Genomic DNA, 17,866 nt, shown 5'->3' on the forward strand with positions numbered 1-17,866 from the left:
TATTAACAAGTAAGACATTCTCTGATTAGTTGTGTAATAATATTAACAAGTAAGACATTCTCTGATTAGTCGTGTATTAATATTAACAAGTAAGACATTCTCTGATTATTAGTTGTGTAATAATATTAACAAGTAAGACATTCTCTGATTAGTTGTGTATTAATATTAACAAGTAAGACATTCTCTGATTAGTTGTGTATTAATATTAAGACATTCTGATTAGTCATGTATTAATATTAACAAGTAAGACATTCTCTGATTAGATGTGTAATAATATTAACAAGTAAGACATTCTCTGATTAGTTGTGTATTAATATTAACAAGTAAGACATTCTCTGATTAGTTGTGTTTTATTATTAACAAGTAAGACATTCTCTGATTAGTCGTGTATTAATATTAACAAGTAAGACATTCTCTGATTAGTCATGTATTAATATTAACAAGTAAGACATTCTCTGATTAGTTGTGTTTTATTATTAACAAGTAAGACATTCTCTGATTAGTCGTGTATTAATATTAACAAGTAAGACATTCTCTGATTAGTTGTGTTTTATTATTAACAAGTAGGACATTCTCTGATTAGTTGTGTATTAATATTAACAAGTATGACATTCTCTGATTAGTCGTGTATTAATATTAACAAGTAAGACACTCTCTGATTAGTTGTGTTTTATTATTAACAAGTAAGACATTCTCTGATTAGTTGTGTATTAATATTAACAAGTGAGACATTCTCTGATTAGTCGTGTATTAATATTAACAAGTAAGACATTCTCTGATTAGTTGTGTTTTATTATTAACAAGTAAGACATTCTCTGATTAGTTGTGTATTAATATTAACAAGTAAGACGTTCTCTAATTACCGTAGTCGTGTATTATTATTAACAAGTAAGACATTCTCTGATTAGTTGTTTTATTTTTAACAAGTAAGACATTCTCTGATTAGTTGTGTATTAATATTAAGACATTCTGATTAGTCATGTATTAATATTAACAAGTAAGACATTCTCTGATTAGTTGTGTTTTATTATTAACAAGTAAGACATTCTCTGATTAGTTGTGTATTAATATTAAGACATTCTCTGATTAGTTGTGTATTAATATTAAGACATTCTCTGATTAGTCATGTATTATTATTAACAAGTAAGACATTCTCTGATTAGTTGTGTTTTATTATTAACAAGTAAGACATTCTCTGATTAGTTGTGTATTAATATTAAGACATTCTCTGATTAGTTGTGTAATAATATTAACAAGTAAGACATTCTCTAATTACCGTAGTTGTGTATTATTATTAACAAGTAAGACATTCTCTGATTAGTTGTGTTTTATTATTAACAAGTAAGACATTCTCTGATTAGTTGTGTATTAATATTAAGACATTCTCTGATTAGTCATGTATTAATATTAACAAGTAAGACATTCTCTGATTAGTCGTGTATTAATATTAACAAGTAAGACATTCTCTGATTAGTTGTGTAATAATATTAACAAGTAAGACATTCCCTGATTAGTTGTGTTTTATTATTAACAAGTAAGACATTGTCCGATTAGTTGTGTATTAATATTAACAAGTAAGACATTCTCTGATTAGTCATGTATTAATATTAACAAGTAAGACATTCTCTGATTAGTTGTGTTTTATTATTAACAAGTAGGACATTCTCTGATTAGTTGTGTATTAATATTAACAAGTAAGACATTCTCTGATTAGTCGTGTATTAATATTAACAAGTAAGACATTCTCTGATTAGTTGTGTAATAATATTAACAAGTAAGACATTCTCTGATTAGTCGTGTATTAATATTAACAAGTAAGACATTCTCTGATTATTAGTTATGTAATAATATTAACAAGTAAGACATTCTCTGATTAGTCGTGTATTAATATTAACAAGTAAGACATTCTCTGATTAGTCGTGTTTTAATATTAACAAGTAAGACATTCTCTGATTAGTTGTGTAATAATATTAATAAGTAAGACATTCTCTGATTAGTCGTGTAATAATATTAACAAGTAAGACATTCTCTGATTAGTCGTGTATTAATATTAACAAGTAAGACATTCTCTGATTATTAGTTGTGTAATAATATTAACAAGTAAGACATTCTCTGATTAGTTGTGTATTAATATTAACAAGTAAGACATTCTCTGATTAGTTGTGTATTAATATTAACAAGTAAGACATTCTCTGATTAGTCGTGTATTAATATTAACAAGTAAGACATTCTCTGATTAGTCGTGTATTAATATTAACAAGTAAGACATTCTCTGATTAGTTATGTAATAATATTAACAAGTAAGACATTCTCTGATTAGTCGTGTATTAATATTAACAAGTAAGACATTCTCTGATTAGTCGTGTTTTAATATTAACAAGTAAGACATTCTCTGATTAGTTGTGTAATAATATTAATAAGTAAGACATTCTCTGATTAGTCGTGTATTAATATTAACAAGTAAGACATTCTCTGATTAGTTGTGTATTAATATTAAGTAAGACATTCTCTGATTAGTCATGTATTAATATTAACAAGTAAGACATTCTCTGATTAGTTGTGTAATAATATTAACAAGTAAGACATTCTCTGATTAGTCGTGTATTAATATTAACAAGTAAGACATTCTCTGATTATTAGTTGTGTAATAATATTAACAAGTAAGACATTCTCTGATTAGTTGTGTATTAATATTAACAAGTAAGACATTCTCTGATTAGTTGTGTATTAATATTAAGACATTCTGATTAGTCATGTATTAATATTAACAAGTAAGACATTCTCTGATTAGATGTGTAATAATATTAACAAGTAAGACATTCTCTGATTAGTTGTGTATTAATATTAACAAGTAAGACATTCTCTGATTAGTTGTGTTTTATTATTAACAAGTAAGACATTCTCTGATTAGTCGTGTATTAATATTAACAAGTAAGACATTCTCTGATTAGTCATGTATTAATATTAACAAGTAAGACATTCTCTGATTAGTTGTGTTTTATTATTAACAAGTAAGACATTCTCTGATTAGTCGTGTATTAATATTAACAAGTAAGACATTCTCTGATTAGTTGTGTTTTATTATTAACAAGTAGGACATTCTCTGATTAGTTGTGTATTAATATTAACAAGTATGACATTCTCTGATTAGTCGTGTATTAATATTAACAAGTAAGACACTCTCTGATTAGTTGTGTTTTATTATTAACAAGTAAGACATTCTCTGATTAGTTGTGTATTAATATTAACAAGTGAGACATTCTCTGATTAGTCGTGTATTAATATTAACAAGTAAGACATTCTCTGATTAGTTGTGTTTTATTATTAACAAGTAAGACATTCTCTGATTAGTTGTGTATTAATATTAACAAGTAAGACGTTCTCTAATTACCGTAGTCGTGTATTATTATTAACAAGTAAGACATTCTCTGATTAGTTGTTTTATTTTTAACAAGTAAGACATTCTCTGATTAGTTGTGTATTAATATTAAGACATTCTGATTAGTCATGTATTAATATTAACAAGTAAGACATTCTCTGATTAGTTGTGTTTTATTATTAACAAGTAAGACATTCTCTGATTAGTTGTGTATTAATATTAAGACATTCTCTGATTAGTCATGTATTAATATTAACAAGTAAGACATTCTCTGATTAGTTGTGTATTAATATTAAGACATTCTCTGATTAGTCATGTATTATTATTAACAAGTAAGACATTCTCTGATTAGTTGTGTTTTATTATTAACAAGTAAGACATTCTCTGATTAGTTGTGTATTAATATTAAGACATTCTCTGATTAGTTGTGTAATAATATTAACAAGTAAGACATTCTCTAATTACCGTAGTTGTGTATTATTATTAACAAGTAAGACATTCTCTGATTAGTTGTGTTTTATTATTAACAAGTAAGACATTCTCTGATTAGTTGTGTATTAATATTAAGACATTCTCTGATTAGTCATGTATTAATATTAACAAGTAAGACATTCTCTGATTAGTCGTGTATTAATATTAACAAGTAAGACATTCTCTGATTAGTTGTGTAATAATATTAACAAGTAAGACATTCCCTGATTAGTTGTGTTTTATTATTAACAAGTAAGACATTGTCCGATTAGTTGTGTATTAATATTAACAAGTAAGACATTCTCTGATTAGTCATGTATTAATATTAACAAGTAAGACATTCTCTGATTAGTTGTGTTTTATTATTAACAAGTAGGACATTCTCTGATTAGTTGTGTATTAATATTAACAAGTAAGACATTCTCTGATTAGTCGTGTATTAATATTAACAAGTAAGACATTCTCTGATTAGTTGTGTAATAATATTAACAAGTAAGACATTCTCTGATTAGTCGTGTATTAATATTAACAAGTAAGACATTCTCTGATTATTAGTTGTGTAATAATATTAACAAGTAAGACATTCTCTGATTAGTTGTGTAATAATATTAACAAGTAAGACATTCTCTGATTAGTCGTGTATTAATATTAACAAGTAAGACATTCTCTGATTATTAGTTGTGTAATAATATTAACAAGTAAGACATTCTCTGATTAGTTGTGTATTAATATTAACAAGTAAGACATTCTCTGATTAGTTGTGTATTAATATTAAGACATTCTGATTAGTCATGTATTAATATTAACAAGTAAGACATTCTCTGATTAGTCGTGTATTAATATTAACAAGTGAGACATTCTCTGATTAGTCATGTATTAATATTAACAAGTAAGACATTCTCTGATTAGTTGTGTTTTATTATTAACAAGTAAGACATTCTCTGATTAGTTGTGTATTAATATTAACAAGTAAGACATTCTCTGATTAGTCGTGTATTAATATTAACAAGTGAGACATTCTCTGATTAGTCATGTATTAATATTAACAAGTAAGACATTCTCTGATTAGTTGTGTTTTATTATTAACAAGTAAGACATTCTCTGATTAGTTGTGTATTAATATTAACAAGTAAGACATTCTCTGATTAGTCGTGTATTAATATTAACAAGTAAGACATTCTCTGATTAGTTGTGTATTAATATTAACAAGTAAGACATTCTCTGATTAGTTGTGTATTAATATTAACAAGTGAGACATTCTCTGATTAGTTGTGTATTAATATTAACAAGTAAGACATTCTCTGATTAGTTGTGTATTAATATTAACAAGTAAGACATTCTCTGATTAGTCGTGTATTAATATTAACAAGTAAGACGTTCTCTGATTAGTTGTGTATTAATATTAACAAGTAAGACATTCTCTCATTAGTCGTGTATTAATATTAACAAGTAAGACATTCTCTCATTTGCTGCTTCTTTACTAAGAGATCACTTGGTGATGAGTTCATGAGTTCATAATGAACAATCTTCTCTGTCTTCTTTTATTTTTATTTTTTCAGAACTCAAAAGATGGTGATGTTTCTTCACCAGCATGGTCATCGTGCAAGTCGAACTCACTTTGATGCGCTTTGTGTCAGGACTAGTGCAACATTACCACAAGTTATTGAAATACTACAAACCAGGGGCAGTAAAACATTTAAACTTCACTAGAGAATGTCTCGTACTTTTTGTTAGTCCCTATTTTGAACTTTGAGTTTGAGTTTCACATCTGTTCATACATCTCAAACATACCCGAACCACATTATGTTTATTTTGGAACTCATACATGTATGTACATTTAAGATGACCGACTGGCGGCCATTGAAGCTAAAAAATCAACAAAATCAAGACTTTTTTTTGCCATTTTGAAACTTAGAACATTCATTGAACATAATGAAACCTTGGTATTTTTTAGATTGGATTTTAGACTAGAAGCCATTTTATTCAACGAAGGTCCAAAAAATTTAAAATACCAGTGGAACTATTCATTTAAAGATATAGTAGTCCAATACACTTGTGTGTTTAATCTTTTAAATATGTAATATCAAATTTTGTCACTCTTCAAAATAAATCTGAATAAATAAACGTCTGTCAAACGTTCTGATCAAAAACGTGTTAAAAACTAGTTTTTCAGCAAAAATGTTGTTTCTGTGCTATATTGTGTTTCAAAAATGGCCCCTTACAAAAACACAAGTAGGGGGAAGGTAACAAGCGTTTTTTCTGGATTGTGTGTTAGGTGGCCTGAACTACATGTTAAATTTAACCACAAATCACTGACTCAGCTCAATCAGTAGTTACCCTGCATTCACACAACTCATTCATCTGTAAATTGTTGGTTCAAATCTGGTCAACAACAATGTTTGTTTGTTTCTGAGGTAGAAAGTCAGAAAACTAAAAATGTAGTTCAAAGTTTTCAAAAGTTAGCTGGAAAGTCCAAATAGAGCGAAAAGTTGTCAAAGTCGAGTGAAAATGTTGAAATAGTAGCTGTGGAAAAAAGTTAATTGCAAAATGTTAGTTGTTGGCATATAGAACGGAGTTGTAAAGTTGAAAAACTGAATAAAAGCCAGAAGAAAGCAGCCTACATTTGTAGTTTCTCACATGAGCTGACTGTAAACTGTTAAAAGACAGCATGTGAAGTTGGAAAAAACGATTGAAAAGTTGGCAAAGTTGATACATATTTGACCTAAGTCATTATCATGGCAACCCCGCAGTTAAATTGCCAAAACTTTAACTAAATGTATACAAAATGCCCCATATATAGACAGATTATCACAACAGCGAACCAAAAAATGGAATACAAACTGCTTCCAAAGTTGTGAAAAGCGATTGCAAAGCTGGTAGATTCATTTGGAAATGTCACATATGTTATTATATTGATGGGATTCATAGTTAAAAGTTCAAAAGTGTGAATAAATATTTCGTAAATTGCCGTTGAATTTGAATTTCCTGCATTATTTCTTACTGTAATGTAAATAATTCACATAGAAAGTCTTGAAGATGTTGATGCTGTCAGCACTTCGTGGCTTGAGGCTGTTAACACACTGGCAAAGTTGTGCAGAGTGATTGCAAAATTGGTAAATTTGTTTGCAAATATGACCTCAGTGATTGTCCGGCTGACCCCACAGTTAATGGAGTACATTTAGCCACAAATCGGAAGGAAGCCTCATATTACTGTAATATGGGTTCAATATAAAATGTATGAAATAGAGCACAATGTTCCTTATGTGGTATGAGGTTAAGAAACAGGATGCAAAGTTATGTTATGTTGTTGCTAGATTTGTTTGGAAATTTGACCTAAGTGGTTGTCAGAACTCATCGTGCAAACTTCATAAAAAGTGATAAGCCAAGCAAGATACATTTTGAAGCAATTCCAAACATTAAATTGCTGAAAATCATGAAGAAACTCATCAAACCCTAGTAGTAGAGTTTTGTAGAATGTACAGCTTGATCAGGAGTGGTAAGTACTTGCATAGGTGTCCAACCGACCAAATTTGTCAAGGCATCTCCCATGCAACTTTGGTCGACCACCTAACCATACTGCTGCAAATTTGTCAAGGCATCTGCCATGCAACTTCGGTCGACCACCTAACCATACTGCTGCAAATTTGTCAAGGCATGTCCCATGTAACTTCGGTCGACCACCTAACCATACTGCTGCAAATTTGTCAAGGCATCTCCCATGCAACTTCGGTCGACCACCTAACCATACTGCTGCAAATTTGTCAAGGCATCTCCCATGCAACTTCGGTCGACCACCTAACCATACTGCTGCAAATTTGTCAAGGCATCTCCCATGTAACTTCGGTCGACCACCTAACCATACTGCTGCAAATTTGTCAAGGCATCTTCCATGCAACTTCGGTCGACCACCTAACCATACTGCTGCAAATTTGTCAAGGCATCTCCCATGTAACTTCGGTCGACCACCTAACCATACTGCTGCAAATTTGTCAAGGCATCTCCCATGTAACTTCGGTCGACCACCTAACCATACTGCTGCAAATTTGTCAAGGCATCTCCCATGCAACTTCGGTCGACCACCTAACCATACTGCTGCAAATTTGTCAAGGCATCTCCCATGTAACTTCGGTCGACCACCTAACCATACTGCTGCAAATTTGTCAAGGCATCTCCCATGCAACTTCGGTCGACCACCTAAACATACTGCTGCAAATTTGTCAAGGCATCTCCCATGCAACTTCAGTCGACCACCTAAACATACTGCTGCAAATTTGTCAAGGCATCTCCCATGCAACTTCGGTCGACCACCTAACCATACTGCTGCAAATTTGTCAAGGCATCTCCCATGCAACTTCGGTCGACCACCTAAACATACTGCTGCAAATTTGTCAAGGCATCTCCCATGTAACTTCGGTCGACCACCTAAACATACTGCTGCAAATTTGTCAAGGCATCTCCCATGCAACTTCGGTCGATCACCTAAACATACTGCTGCAAATTTGTCAAGGCATCTGCCATGTAACTTCGGTCGACCACCTAACCATACTGCTGCAAATTTGTCAAGGCATCTCCCATGTAACTTCGATCGACCATCTAACCATACTGCTGCAAATTTGTCAAGGCATCTCCCATGCAACTTCGGTCGACCACCTAACCATACTGCTGCAAATTTGTCAAGGCATCTCCCATGTAACTTCGGTCGACCACCTAACCATACTGCTGCAAATTTGTCAAGGCATCTCCCATGCAACTTCGGTCGACCACCTAACCATACTGCTGCAAATTTGTCAAGGCATCTCCCATGCAACTTCGGTCGACCACCTAACCATACTGCTGCAAATTTGTCAAGGCATCTCCCATGTAACTTCGGTCGACCACCTAACCATACTGCTGCAAATTTGTCAAGGCATCTTCCATGCAACTTCGGTCGACCACCTAACCATACTGCTGCAAATTTGTCAAGGCATCTCCCATGTAACTTCGGTCGACCACCTAACCATACTGCTGCAAATTTGTCAAGGCATCTCCCATGTAACTTCGGTCGACCACCTAACCATACTGCTGCAAATTTGTCAAGGCATCTCCCATGCAACTTCGGTCGACCACCTAACCATACTGCTGCAAATTTGTCAAGGCATCTCCCATGTAACTTCGGTCGACCATCTAACCATACTGCTGCAAATTTGTCAAGGCATCTCCCATGCAACTTCGGTCGACCACCTAAACATACTGCTGCAAATTTGTCAAGGCATCTCCCATGCAACTTCAGTCGACCACCTAAACATACTGCTGCAAATTTGTCAAGGCATCTCCCATGCAACTTCGGTCGACCACCTAACCATACTGCTGCAAATTTGTCAAGGCATCTCCCATGCAACTTCGGTCGACCACCTAAACATACTGCTGCAAATTTGTCAAGGCATCTCCCATGTAACTTCGGTCGACCACCTAAACATACTGCTGCAAATTTGTCAAGGCATCTCCCATGCAACTTCGGTCGACCACCTAAACATACTGCTGCAAATTTGTCAAGGCATCTCCCATGTAACTTCGGTCGACCACCTAACCATACTGCTGCAAATTTGTCAAGGCATCTCCCATGCAACTTCGATCGATCATCTAACCATACTGCTGCAAATTTGTCAAGGCATCTCCCATGCAACTTCGGTCGACCACCTAACCATACTGCTGCAAATTTGTCAAGACATCTCCCATGCAACTTCGGTCGACCACCTAACCACACTGCTGCAAATTTGTCAAGGCATCTCCCATGCAATTTTGGTCGACCACCTAACCATACTGCTGCACGACTAATTTGAATTTTACCTGAATTGAACGCCGTTTCATGTTTGTAATTGTTTAAAAATTGACATTGTTTGCTTAACCAACTTTTTGAATTGACCTTTGACCTCTACATGCTCCGTGACGCAGTACGATAATAACGACAATTTACAAAAAAATTATTCACATTTTTGAATTTTTAACTATGAATCCTGTCAAAATAATATAAATCCCATTCCCTAATGAATCTAATGAATCTGTGTACGCAATTTGTCCTCTATTTTTCCGTACTCTGTTGAGATAATCTGCATATATATGGGATATGTTCTAAACATTTAGTTATTGTTTTCAAAATTTAACTGCGGGATTGGAATGACAATGTAACCAGTTTGTTGTTGATTTTTCGCTTGACTGTTGTGATAATCTGCTTATATACGAAGCATTCTCGGAACATTTAATTAGTGTTTTCGAAATTTAATTGCGGCGTTGTCATGATAATGAGTTAGGTTAAATATACAAGCACCTCTGCCAACTGTTGAATCGCTTTACACGCTTGTTTTTCAACATTGTACAATCACCTCATGTAACGATCTGCTAATATAGGCTGCTTTTCTCTGGTTTTAATTCATATTTTCGACTTGACTACAGCGGGGTTTGATATGCCAACAACTTAGGTCAAATATACAAATACATCTACCAACATTGCAATCGCTTTGCACAAGTTTGCTCAACTTTACACTGTGTATTAAGCATAAATCCATGATGTGCCAATCGCATCAACAACTTGTTATTTTATCATTAGAGGAGGTTTGAAAACTTTACTTGAATTTTAAAGAATATGAAAATGTCCACGACTCTACTGTAAATGTTTGACATGACAGTAAGAAAGAATGCACGAAAGTTGCCCCATATCTTTTCCATGTCTGTGCTGAAACCAAAAACCAGCTCGTTTTGTCAAGGGGTCTCCAACTAACCACACTCAATTGAGCTTAAATTTAGACATCTGTCGATCACTTAACCATACTGATGCAAAGTTAGAACAAACCAAAGAAATGTTGGCGGATTTGCATGTAGAAACGCGCAGTTGTTAAGTCAACACATTTAATTAAATTTTAGAAAACAGCGTGCAAAGCTGTAAAAAATGAAGGAAATGTTGGCGGAGTTGCTTGTATATTTAACCTAACTCATTATCATGACAACGCTGCAGTTAAATTTCGAAAACACTAATTAAATGTTCCGAGAATGCCTCGTATATAAGCAGATTATCACAACAGTCAAGCGAAAAATCGACAACAAACTGGTTACAAAGTTGTGAAATACGATTGCAAAGTTGGTAGTTTCATTCGGGATTGTTACCTGCAATATCGTATTAACATGTTCCAAAGTTAAAAGTTTGAAAATGTGTATAAATATTTCGTAAATTGCTGTTAAATTACCGCAGTGTTAGGTCAATAAAGATGTTCACATGAGCTGACTTAAATATGTTAGAAAACAGTGGGCAAAGTTGAATAAAAACGAAGGAAATGTTGGCGGAGTTGCTTGTATATTTATCCTAAGTCATTATCATGTCAACCCCGCAGTTAAATTGTGCAAACACTAAGTAAATGTTCCGAGAATGCCTCGTATATAAGCAGATTATCACAACAGTCAATCGAAAAATCAACAACTAACTGCTTACAAAGTTGTGAAATTCGATTGCAAAATTGTTGGTTTTATACGGGATTGTTACCTGTGATATCATATTAACAAGTTGAACATTCGAAAACGTGAATAAATATTTCGTAAATGGATGTTAAATTACCGTAGTGTTACTCCAAGTAATAATAATAATAATAATAACTTTATTGCATCCTTAGAAATACAATGTTTCTATCAGTTAATAGCAATAAAGATTAGTTGTGATTACTACTACTACAAAAAGAAAGTTAGTTGTTAAAAAAGATAAAGCATTTTTATTTCTTGATTGAAATGCATTATGAATATAGTTGCCAATCTTTTTTATTATGTAGATATTATTTAGTATGTAGATGTCATAGGTCAATTCTAGAAGGAACTTGTGCAATCGATATCGATTTTAAAACATCCAGAAACATGAAATAGCCGCCAATTCGACTTAATTTCAAATAATCTATGCAGCTGTGTAGTTAGGTGACCGACAAATGTTTAAAGTGAAGCGCAATTGGGCATGGTTAGTACTTGCATGGAAGACTCCCTGAGTAAACAAGCTGTTGAAAATATATTTTTTTTGTGTTTCGTCACACACATGCACAAGATATAAGTCAACGTTGCTGCATTACTGTGATGTCAATTATTTATGGTGAAAAATTCTGGAACGTTGCTGCATTACTGTGATGTCAATTATTTATGGTGAAAAATTCTGGAACGTTGCTGCATTACTGTGATGTCAATTATTTATGATGACAAATTCTGGAACGTTGCTGCATTACTGTGATGTCAATTATTTATGATGACAAATTCTGGAACGTTGCTGCATTACTGTGATGTCAATTATTTATGATGACAAATTCTGGAACGTTGCTGCATTACTGTGATGTCAATTATTTATGATGACAAATTCTGGAACGTTGCTGCATTACTGTGATGTCAATTATTTATGATGACAAATTCTGGAACGTTGCTGCATTACTGTGATGTCAATTATTTATGATGACAAATTCTGGAACGTTGCTGCATTACTGTGATGTCAATTATTTATGATGACAAATTCTGGAACGTTGCTGCATTACTGTGATGTCAATTATTTATGATGACAAATTCTGGAACGTTGCTGCATTACTGTGATGTCAATTATTTATGATGACAAATTCTGGAACGTTGCTGCATTACTGTGATGTCAATTATTTATGATGACAAATTCTGGAACGTTGCTGCATTACTGTGATGTCAATTATTTATGATGACAAATTCTGGAACGTTGCTGCATTACTGTGATGTCAATTATTTATGATGACAAATTCTGGAACGTTGCTGCATTACTGTGATGTCAATTATTTATGATGACAAATTCTGGAATGTTCCTGCATTACTGTGATGTCAATTATTTATGATGACAAATTCTGGAATGTTCCTGCATTACTGTGATGTCAATTATTTATGATGACAAATTCTGGAACGTTGCTGCATTACTGTGATGTCAATTATTTATGATGACAAATTCTGGAACGTTCCTGCATTACTGTGATGTCAATCATTTATGATGACAAATTCTGGAACGTTGCTGCATTACTGTGATGTCAATTATTTATGATGACAAATTCTGGAACGTTGCTGCATTACTGTGATGTCAATTATTTATGATGACAAATTCTGGAACGTTGCTGCATTACTGTGATGTCAATTATTTATGATGACAAATTCTGGAACGTTGCTGCATTACTGTGATGTCAATTATTTATGATGACAAATTCTGGAACGTTGCTGCATTACTGTGATGTCAATTATTTATGATGACAAATTCTGGAACGTTGCTGCATTACTGTGATGTCAATTATTTATGATGACAAATTCTGGAACGTTGCTGCATTACTGTGATGTCAATTATTTATGATGACAAATTCTGGAACGTTGCTGCATTACTGTGATGTCAATTATTTATGATGACAAATTCTGGAACGTTGCTGCATTACTGTGATGTCAATTATTTATGATGACAAATTCTGGAACGTTGCTGCATTACTGTGATGTCAATTATTTATGATGACAAATTCTGGAACGTTCCTGCATTACTGTGATGTCAATTATTTATGATGACAAATTCTGGAACGTTGCTGCATTACTGTGATGTCAATTATTTATGATGACAAATTCTGGAACGTTGCTGCATTACTGTGATGTCAATTATTTATGATGACAAATTCTGGAATGTTCCTGCATTACTGTGATGTCAATTATTTATGATGACAAATTCTGGAATTTCTGTTACTTTTTTAAGTAATGGAAAGTTTTCAAATTTCTTTTAATTTTCAAGAACATGTTGTTGATGCTGTCGGCACGTCGTACGTTTTAAGCTGTAAGTGCACCGTGCAAAGTTGTTCAGTGAGGTAATGTTACCTATGATTTTACATTATCGAGACTTATATTTAAAAGTTCGGAGAAGTGTATAAATATCTCGTAAAAGAATAGGCCTTTTTGAGGTATGGATGCCTGATAGAGAGCTCACTTCAAGTTGGGTATTCAAATCCAAGATGGCAGATGTTGACAGCGCCACTACACCTGCAGTGCTGGTGAGTGTGACTTTTAATTTACTGTGTTTACGTTGTAATGCAAGATAAATCAAACACACTTATTTCAGGAGGTAAATAACCTCCTATTATGGACCTAGTAAGACATGATATAATTCGAACATATTAGTGTAAGTGTAGAATCGTGCCAAATTTAGTGTTGTTGTGGAGTGAAGGTTGCAGAACTCTTCACTGACTGTGTACATACATACGTGTGTTACGAATCTGAATATGATAACATCACATTAATTTTCTCATTAAATGGCTTACATTCTAAAGGTAGTTGTCACAAAAATTTCCAATATAATGAGTCTTGAAAATAACATATTTAATCATGATTTATGATGTAACATACAAAGTTTGGTTAAGCTTAATTATACTATAGCTAGCTTAGCCTATCCGGATAGGAAATTCGCCATCACGTGTTTCAATGGAGAAAATGTCCACGTTTGTGGACAGTTACATTTTCTCGCAATTTTGGCAAATTTGAGACATTATGTCACTGTAAGTTCTCAGATCCAATTGCCAAACCCAAACTGTAGCAGATCTGATAGGTGGAATTTCTATAGAATTTGTTTGATCGCATTTTTTGATCAAAAACCCCCAATGTTTACATGTGCATGCAAAAATCGGAATTGGAAGTAAAAAAGATTGTAAAATTTTAGTACTTTCTGTTCAAAATTTTTGGAAAGCAACCAAGCTAGCTAGGGTAGGGGTATATACAAACAGGGTGCTATGTTACTATGCATTGTATGTACACAGACAGGCTATATTATGATGTACTTCAAATTTCTTTCCTCTAGCATTTCTTTTCTATATATACAGTTCTTTTGTTGTTTCTACAGATTACTGACAGTAGTCAAAGCAATTCAGTGCAACCAATCAACCCAGAGAAGTTGAAACTTGCAGAATTGAAAGACTGGTTGAAGTCTCACAATTTACCGTATCATAACTCTTGGAAGAAGTTACAACTTGTGCAAAAGTAAGGACTGTGTGTGGTGTAGTGTACATAAATTTAGGGGTCGTTCCCCATTTTTTTTGTATGTACAAACGTAAAAAGGGGAGGGGTAAAAATTATGAGGGAGAAGGGGGTCAAAAAGTAATGTATGTTTTGTATGTATGAGAAAATGGCGTATGACCCTTTACATGCAAACATGTTTTACATGTTATAAAATTATAAAATTATTTTTCTTACATTATTCTAAGTTGCATTATTTTCTCTCATTTCTCGAGCGACAAGTAATAGGCAATTATTAATCTAATTCATACATGACAATAATATAATTATTATGTAATGTTTCCAAGCAGAGAAAATACCAAATAGCTTTTATTTTATCCCAAGTATAAAGCCATTAAAAATGGGGAAAAAATTATGCTTTCACCTGCGTGAAAATGTAAAGGCTTGAGTGCATTTGTCAGCAGCAAATAAAAACATTCGGAAGGGTGTTTAGAGTGCAATTGTACAAAAATAATGCACGTGTGCTACTTAAAGTGTATTTTATCTAAAACCTGATATAATTGGTCAGTGTGTGCATCATGAGTACGCAGTGTGTATGGATACTATTTAATCTTTTTAATTGAATCATGTGGATCCAGAATTAAGAAATGGCACAGGAAACAGGTAGTTTACAAGTAAGAAAATAAGTTTTCATTTATTACCATATTAATGGAATATTTATTTTTCATTTTTCAGGGTTAAAGATGTCATTGCTGCTGGAGTTCAACCACCTATTCCCAAGAAGGGTACCAAGGCATCACAGAAACTGTCATACCCAGCTGCTGGCACAGGCTGGGGGAAAAGCTTACACAGCATCCGGGTAACTACCAAGATGGTTGATGAATATGTTGCACAGCACAATACAAGTACATTTTAACGCCAAGATCTGTCAGCACCAAGTGTTAAATTAAAGGCCGTGAAATTTGCAATTGAAGGATATCTATCAAACATTCTAACTTATCAATCTAACACTGTATTCATAATTTCTCGTTGCTTCCGTTCATTTCGCAAAAATGAACGTCCACATGTAGTCAAATGCACTTTGAGAAATAGTCAAATTCTACATGGTGGTTGTACATGTAGTGCTGGAGATGGTGGCCATTGTAATCATGTATTGGCATTATTATACACTCTATGCACATTTACAGATAATAAGCTGACTGTAGTACCTGATGATGTGACCTGTACATCAATGTTACAACGGTGGCACAAACCTCGTGGAAAGAAGATAAACCCAGAACCTATTGACTATGTAGTGATAAAGAAAATTTGTTTGCAAGAGGGATCAGCTACTTCAAAACAGACTAAAGGCATTCAATCAACTTTATATAGAGCCACTCGTGATTCCCTTCTGCATGACCCTCACTTAGTCCAGCAGTCAGCTAGAGAGTTACATGAAATAAATCCATGAATTCCTGCTGCCTACATGTTAAAACCAGCAACTAAGTCAACCATATACACTGCAACATTGTTTGGGGCAGTTGAAAAGGGCTCACTGCTATCTTACCAGTATCGCCAAGAAGATCCTGTTGATATTCTCACAGTTGGAAACATTCCACCACACCGCGGTCCCTTACCCCAACCACTGTTGTACCCATGTTTCCCTCTGAGACCAGTTCCCTCATATGCATCATCCAGTGTCAATGTTGCAGATGTAGATGCAGGAAAATACCAGGATCTGCTTGAAAGCCTGATTTTAACAGATGGTGAATCATTCGACTTGGAGCAGAAAACGCGAGATCAGTCGAAGAGCGAGTTGTGGAAAACATTGCGTAAACATAGAGTAACTGCTTCTATGTTTGGGAAGGTTTGTCAGGCAATGAACAAGAAAACCAGCAAGGTCAAAGACAACTTAATTAGAGACAAAATTGAGCCCAAGACACCATCAAGTTTTGTGCAAAGGCTGTTTGATCATGGTTTGAAAATGAAGCCAATCATAGCAGACAAGTATGTTGCCTACATGCACAGCATTGGGCATCCCGTACAGGTCTTTGACAGTGGACTTGTCATAAATGAAAATAATCTGTGGCTAGCAGCATCACCAGACAAAAAAGTTGTCGACATGACTGAAGAAAATTCATTGGCCTACTTGAAATGAAAGCACCTGCCCATACCATGTACATAAATGTAACTCCTCTTGAAGCTTGCAACTCTCCAACATTTTACCTGGAAAATGTGAATGGGTTTCGTAAGTTAAAAAACAACCATGGTAATGGATACTTTGAACAGGTTCAAGGGCAGATGGCCTTAACTGGTGCAAATTAGTGCGATTTTGTGGTATGCACAAAAATGGCATGTCTGTTGAGCGTATACGATTTGATCAGTCTTTCTGGCTTGATAAGGTACAATGTCTAGAGGAATTCTTTTTCAAACACTTTCTTCCAGCATTACTTGGAAAGCATGAAGATTAAAGATGTAGTCAAAGCTCACAAAATGCATTTGACAGGCCAAATTTGTGAAATTGTCACAAATAAACTTACTTTGGGAAAAGTAACTTGCCAGTCATATATGGATTTTTTCATACAAATTTGGTGTCAAACTATTCAGAACAGATGTTTTGCATTTCTGAGTTTAACTTTCTGTGACCTACATGGAGTAGGTTTTGAAAAATCAGATCATCAGAAGTGGCATGTTACTTTGTGAATGAGTTTATAGGCCTATAGTAATGCAAGAAACATGCTGACAGTTCTTGACACAGTATCCCTCCCTGACCAATTTTGTGATTATTTTTATGTAATTTTCTCTCGTAAATGGTGACTGGTAACTTGGAAAGATATGTTTATTGCAGGGGCAAGGAATTCAGTAACTTCACAGACAAATTCAGTAACTCATGACAAGTAGTTATTGATCAAATATTGATTTTATTTTCACACTTTTTGACTGTAACTCCACAACAGATGCCTCTACTGAAATAAAATGGAAATTTTTCTAAATTTCCAATCATATCCATATGATAATTAGTATACAAACTTGCTTTAGTATATGCAGGCTAATTAA

At 33.7% G+C, this 17,866-nt stretch overlaps 1 protein-coding gene across 1 annotated transcript in view; it reads left to right on the forward strand.

The window, feature by feature from the left end:
* Positions 1 to 6,465, forward strand: part of LOC102808795 (tRNA (guanine(27)-N(2))-dimethyltransferase-like) — a 77,031-nt gene extending 70,566 nt beyond the window's left edge. Inside the window, exon 8 of the mRNA XM_085491823.1 lies at positions 5,410 to 6,465. Coding sequence (XP_085347949.1) covers positions 5,410 to 5,560 — 151 coding nt within the window. The 3' untranslated portion in view covers positions 5,561 to 6,465. The remainder of the gene's footprint in view (positions 1 to 5,409) is intronic.
* The last annotated feature ends 11,401 nt before the right edge of the window (positions 6,466 to 17,866 follow it).

The sequence above is a fragment of the Saccoglossus kowalevskii genome, chromosome 17 (assembly GCF_978046115.1).
Source record: "Saccoglossus kowalevskii chromosome 17, keSacKowa6.1, whole genome shotgun sequence".
Taxonomy (NCBI): domain Eukaryota; kingdom Metazoa; phylum Hemichordata; class Enteropneusta; family Harrimaniidae; genus Saccoglossus; species Saccoglossus kowalevskii.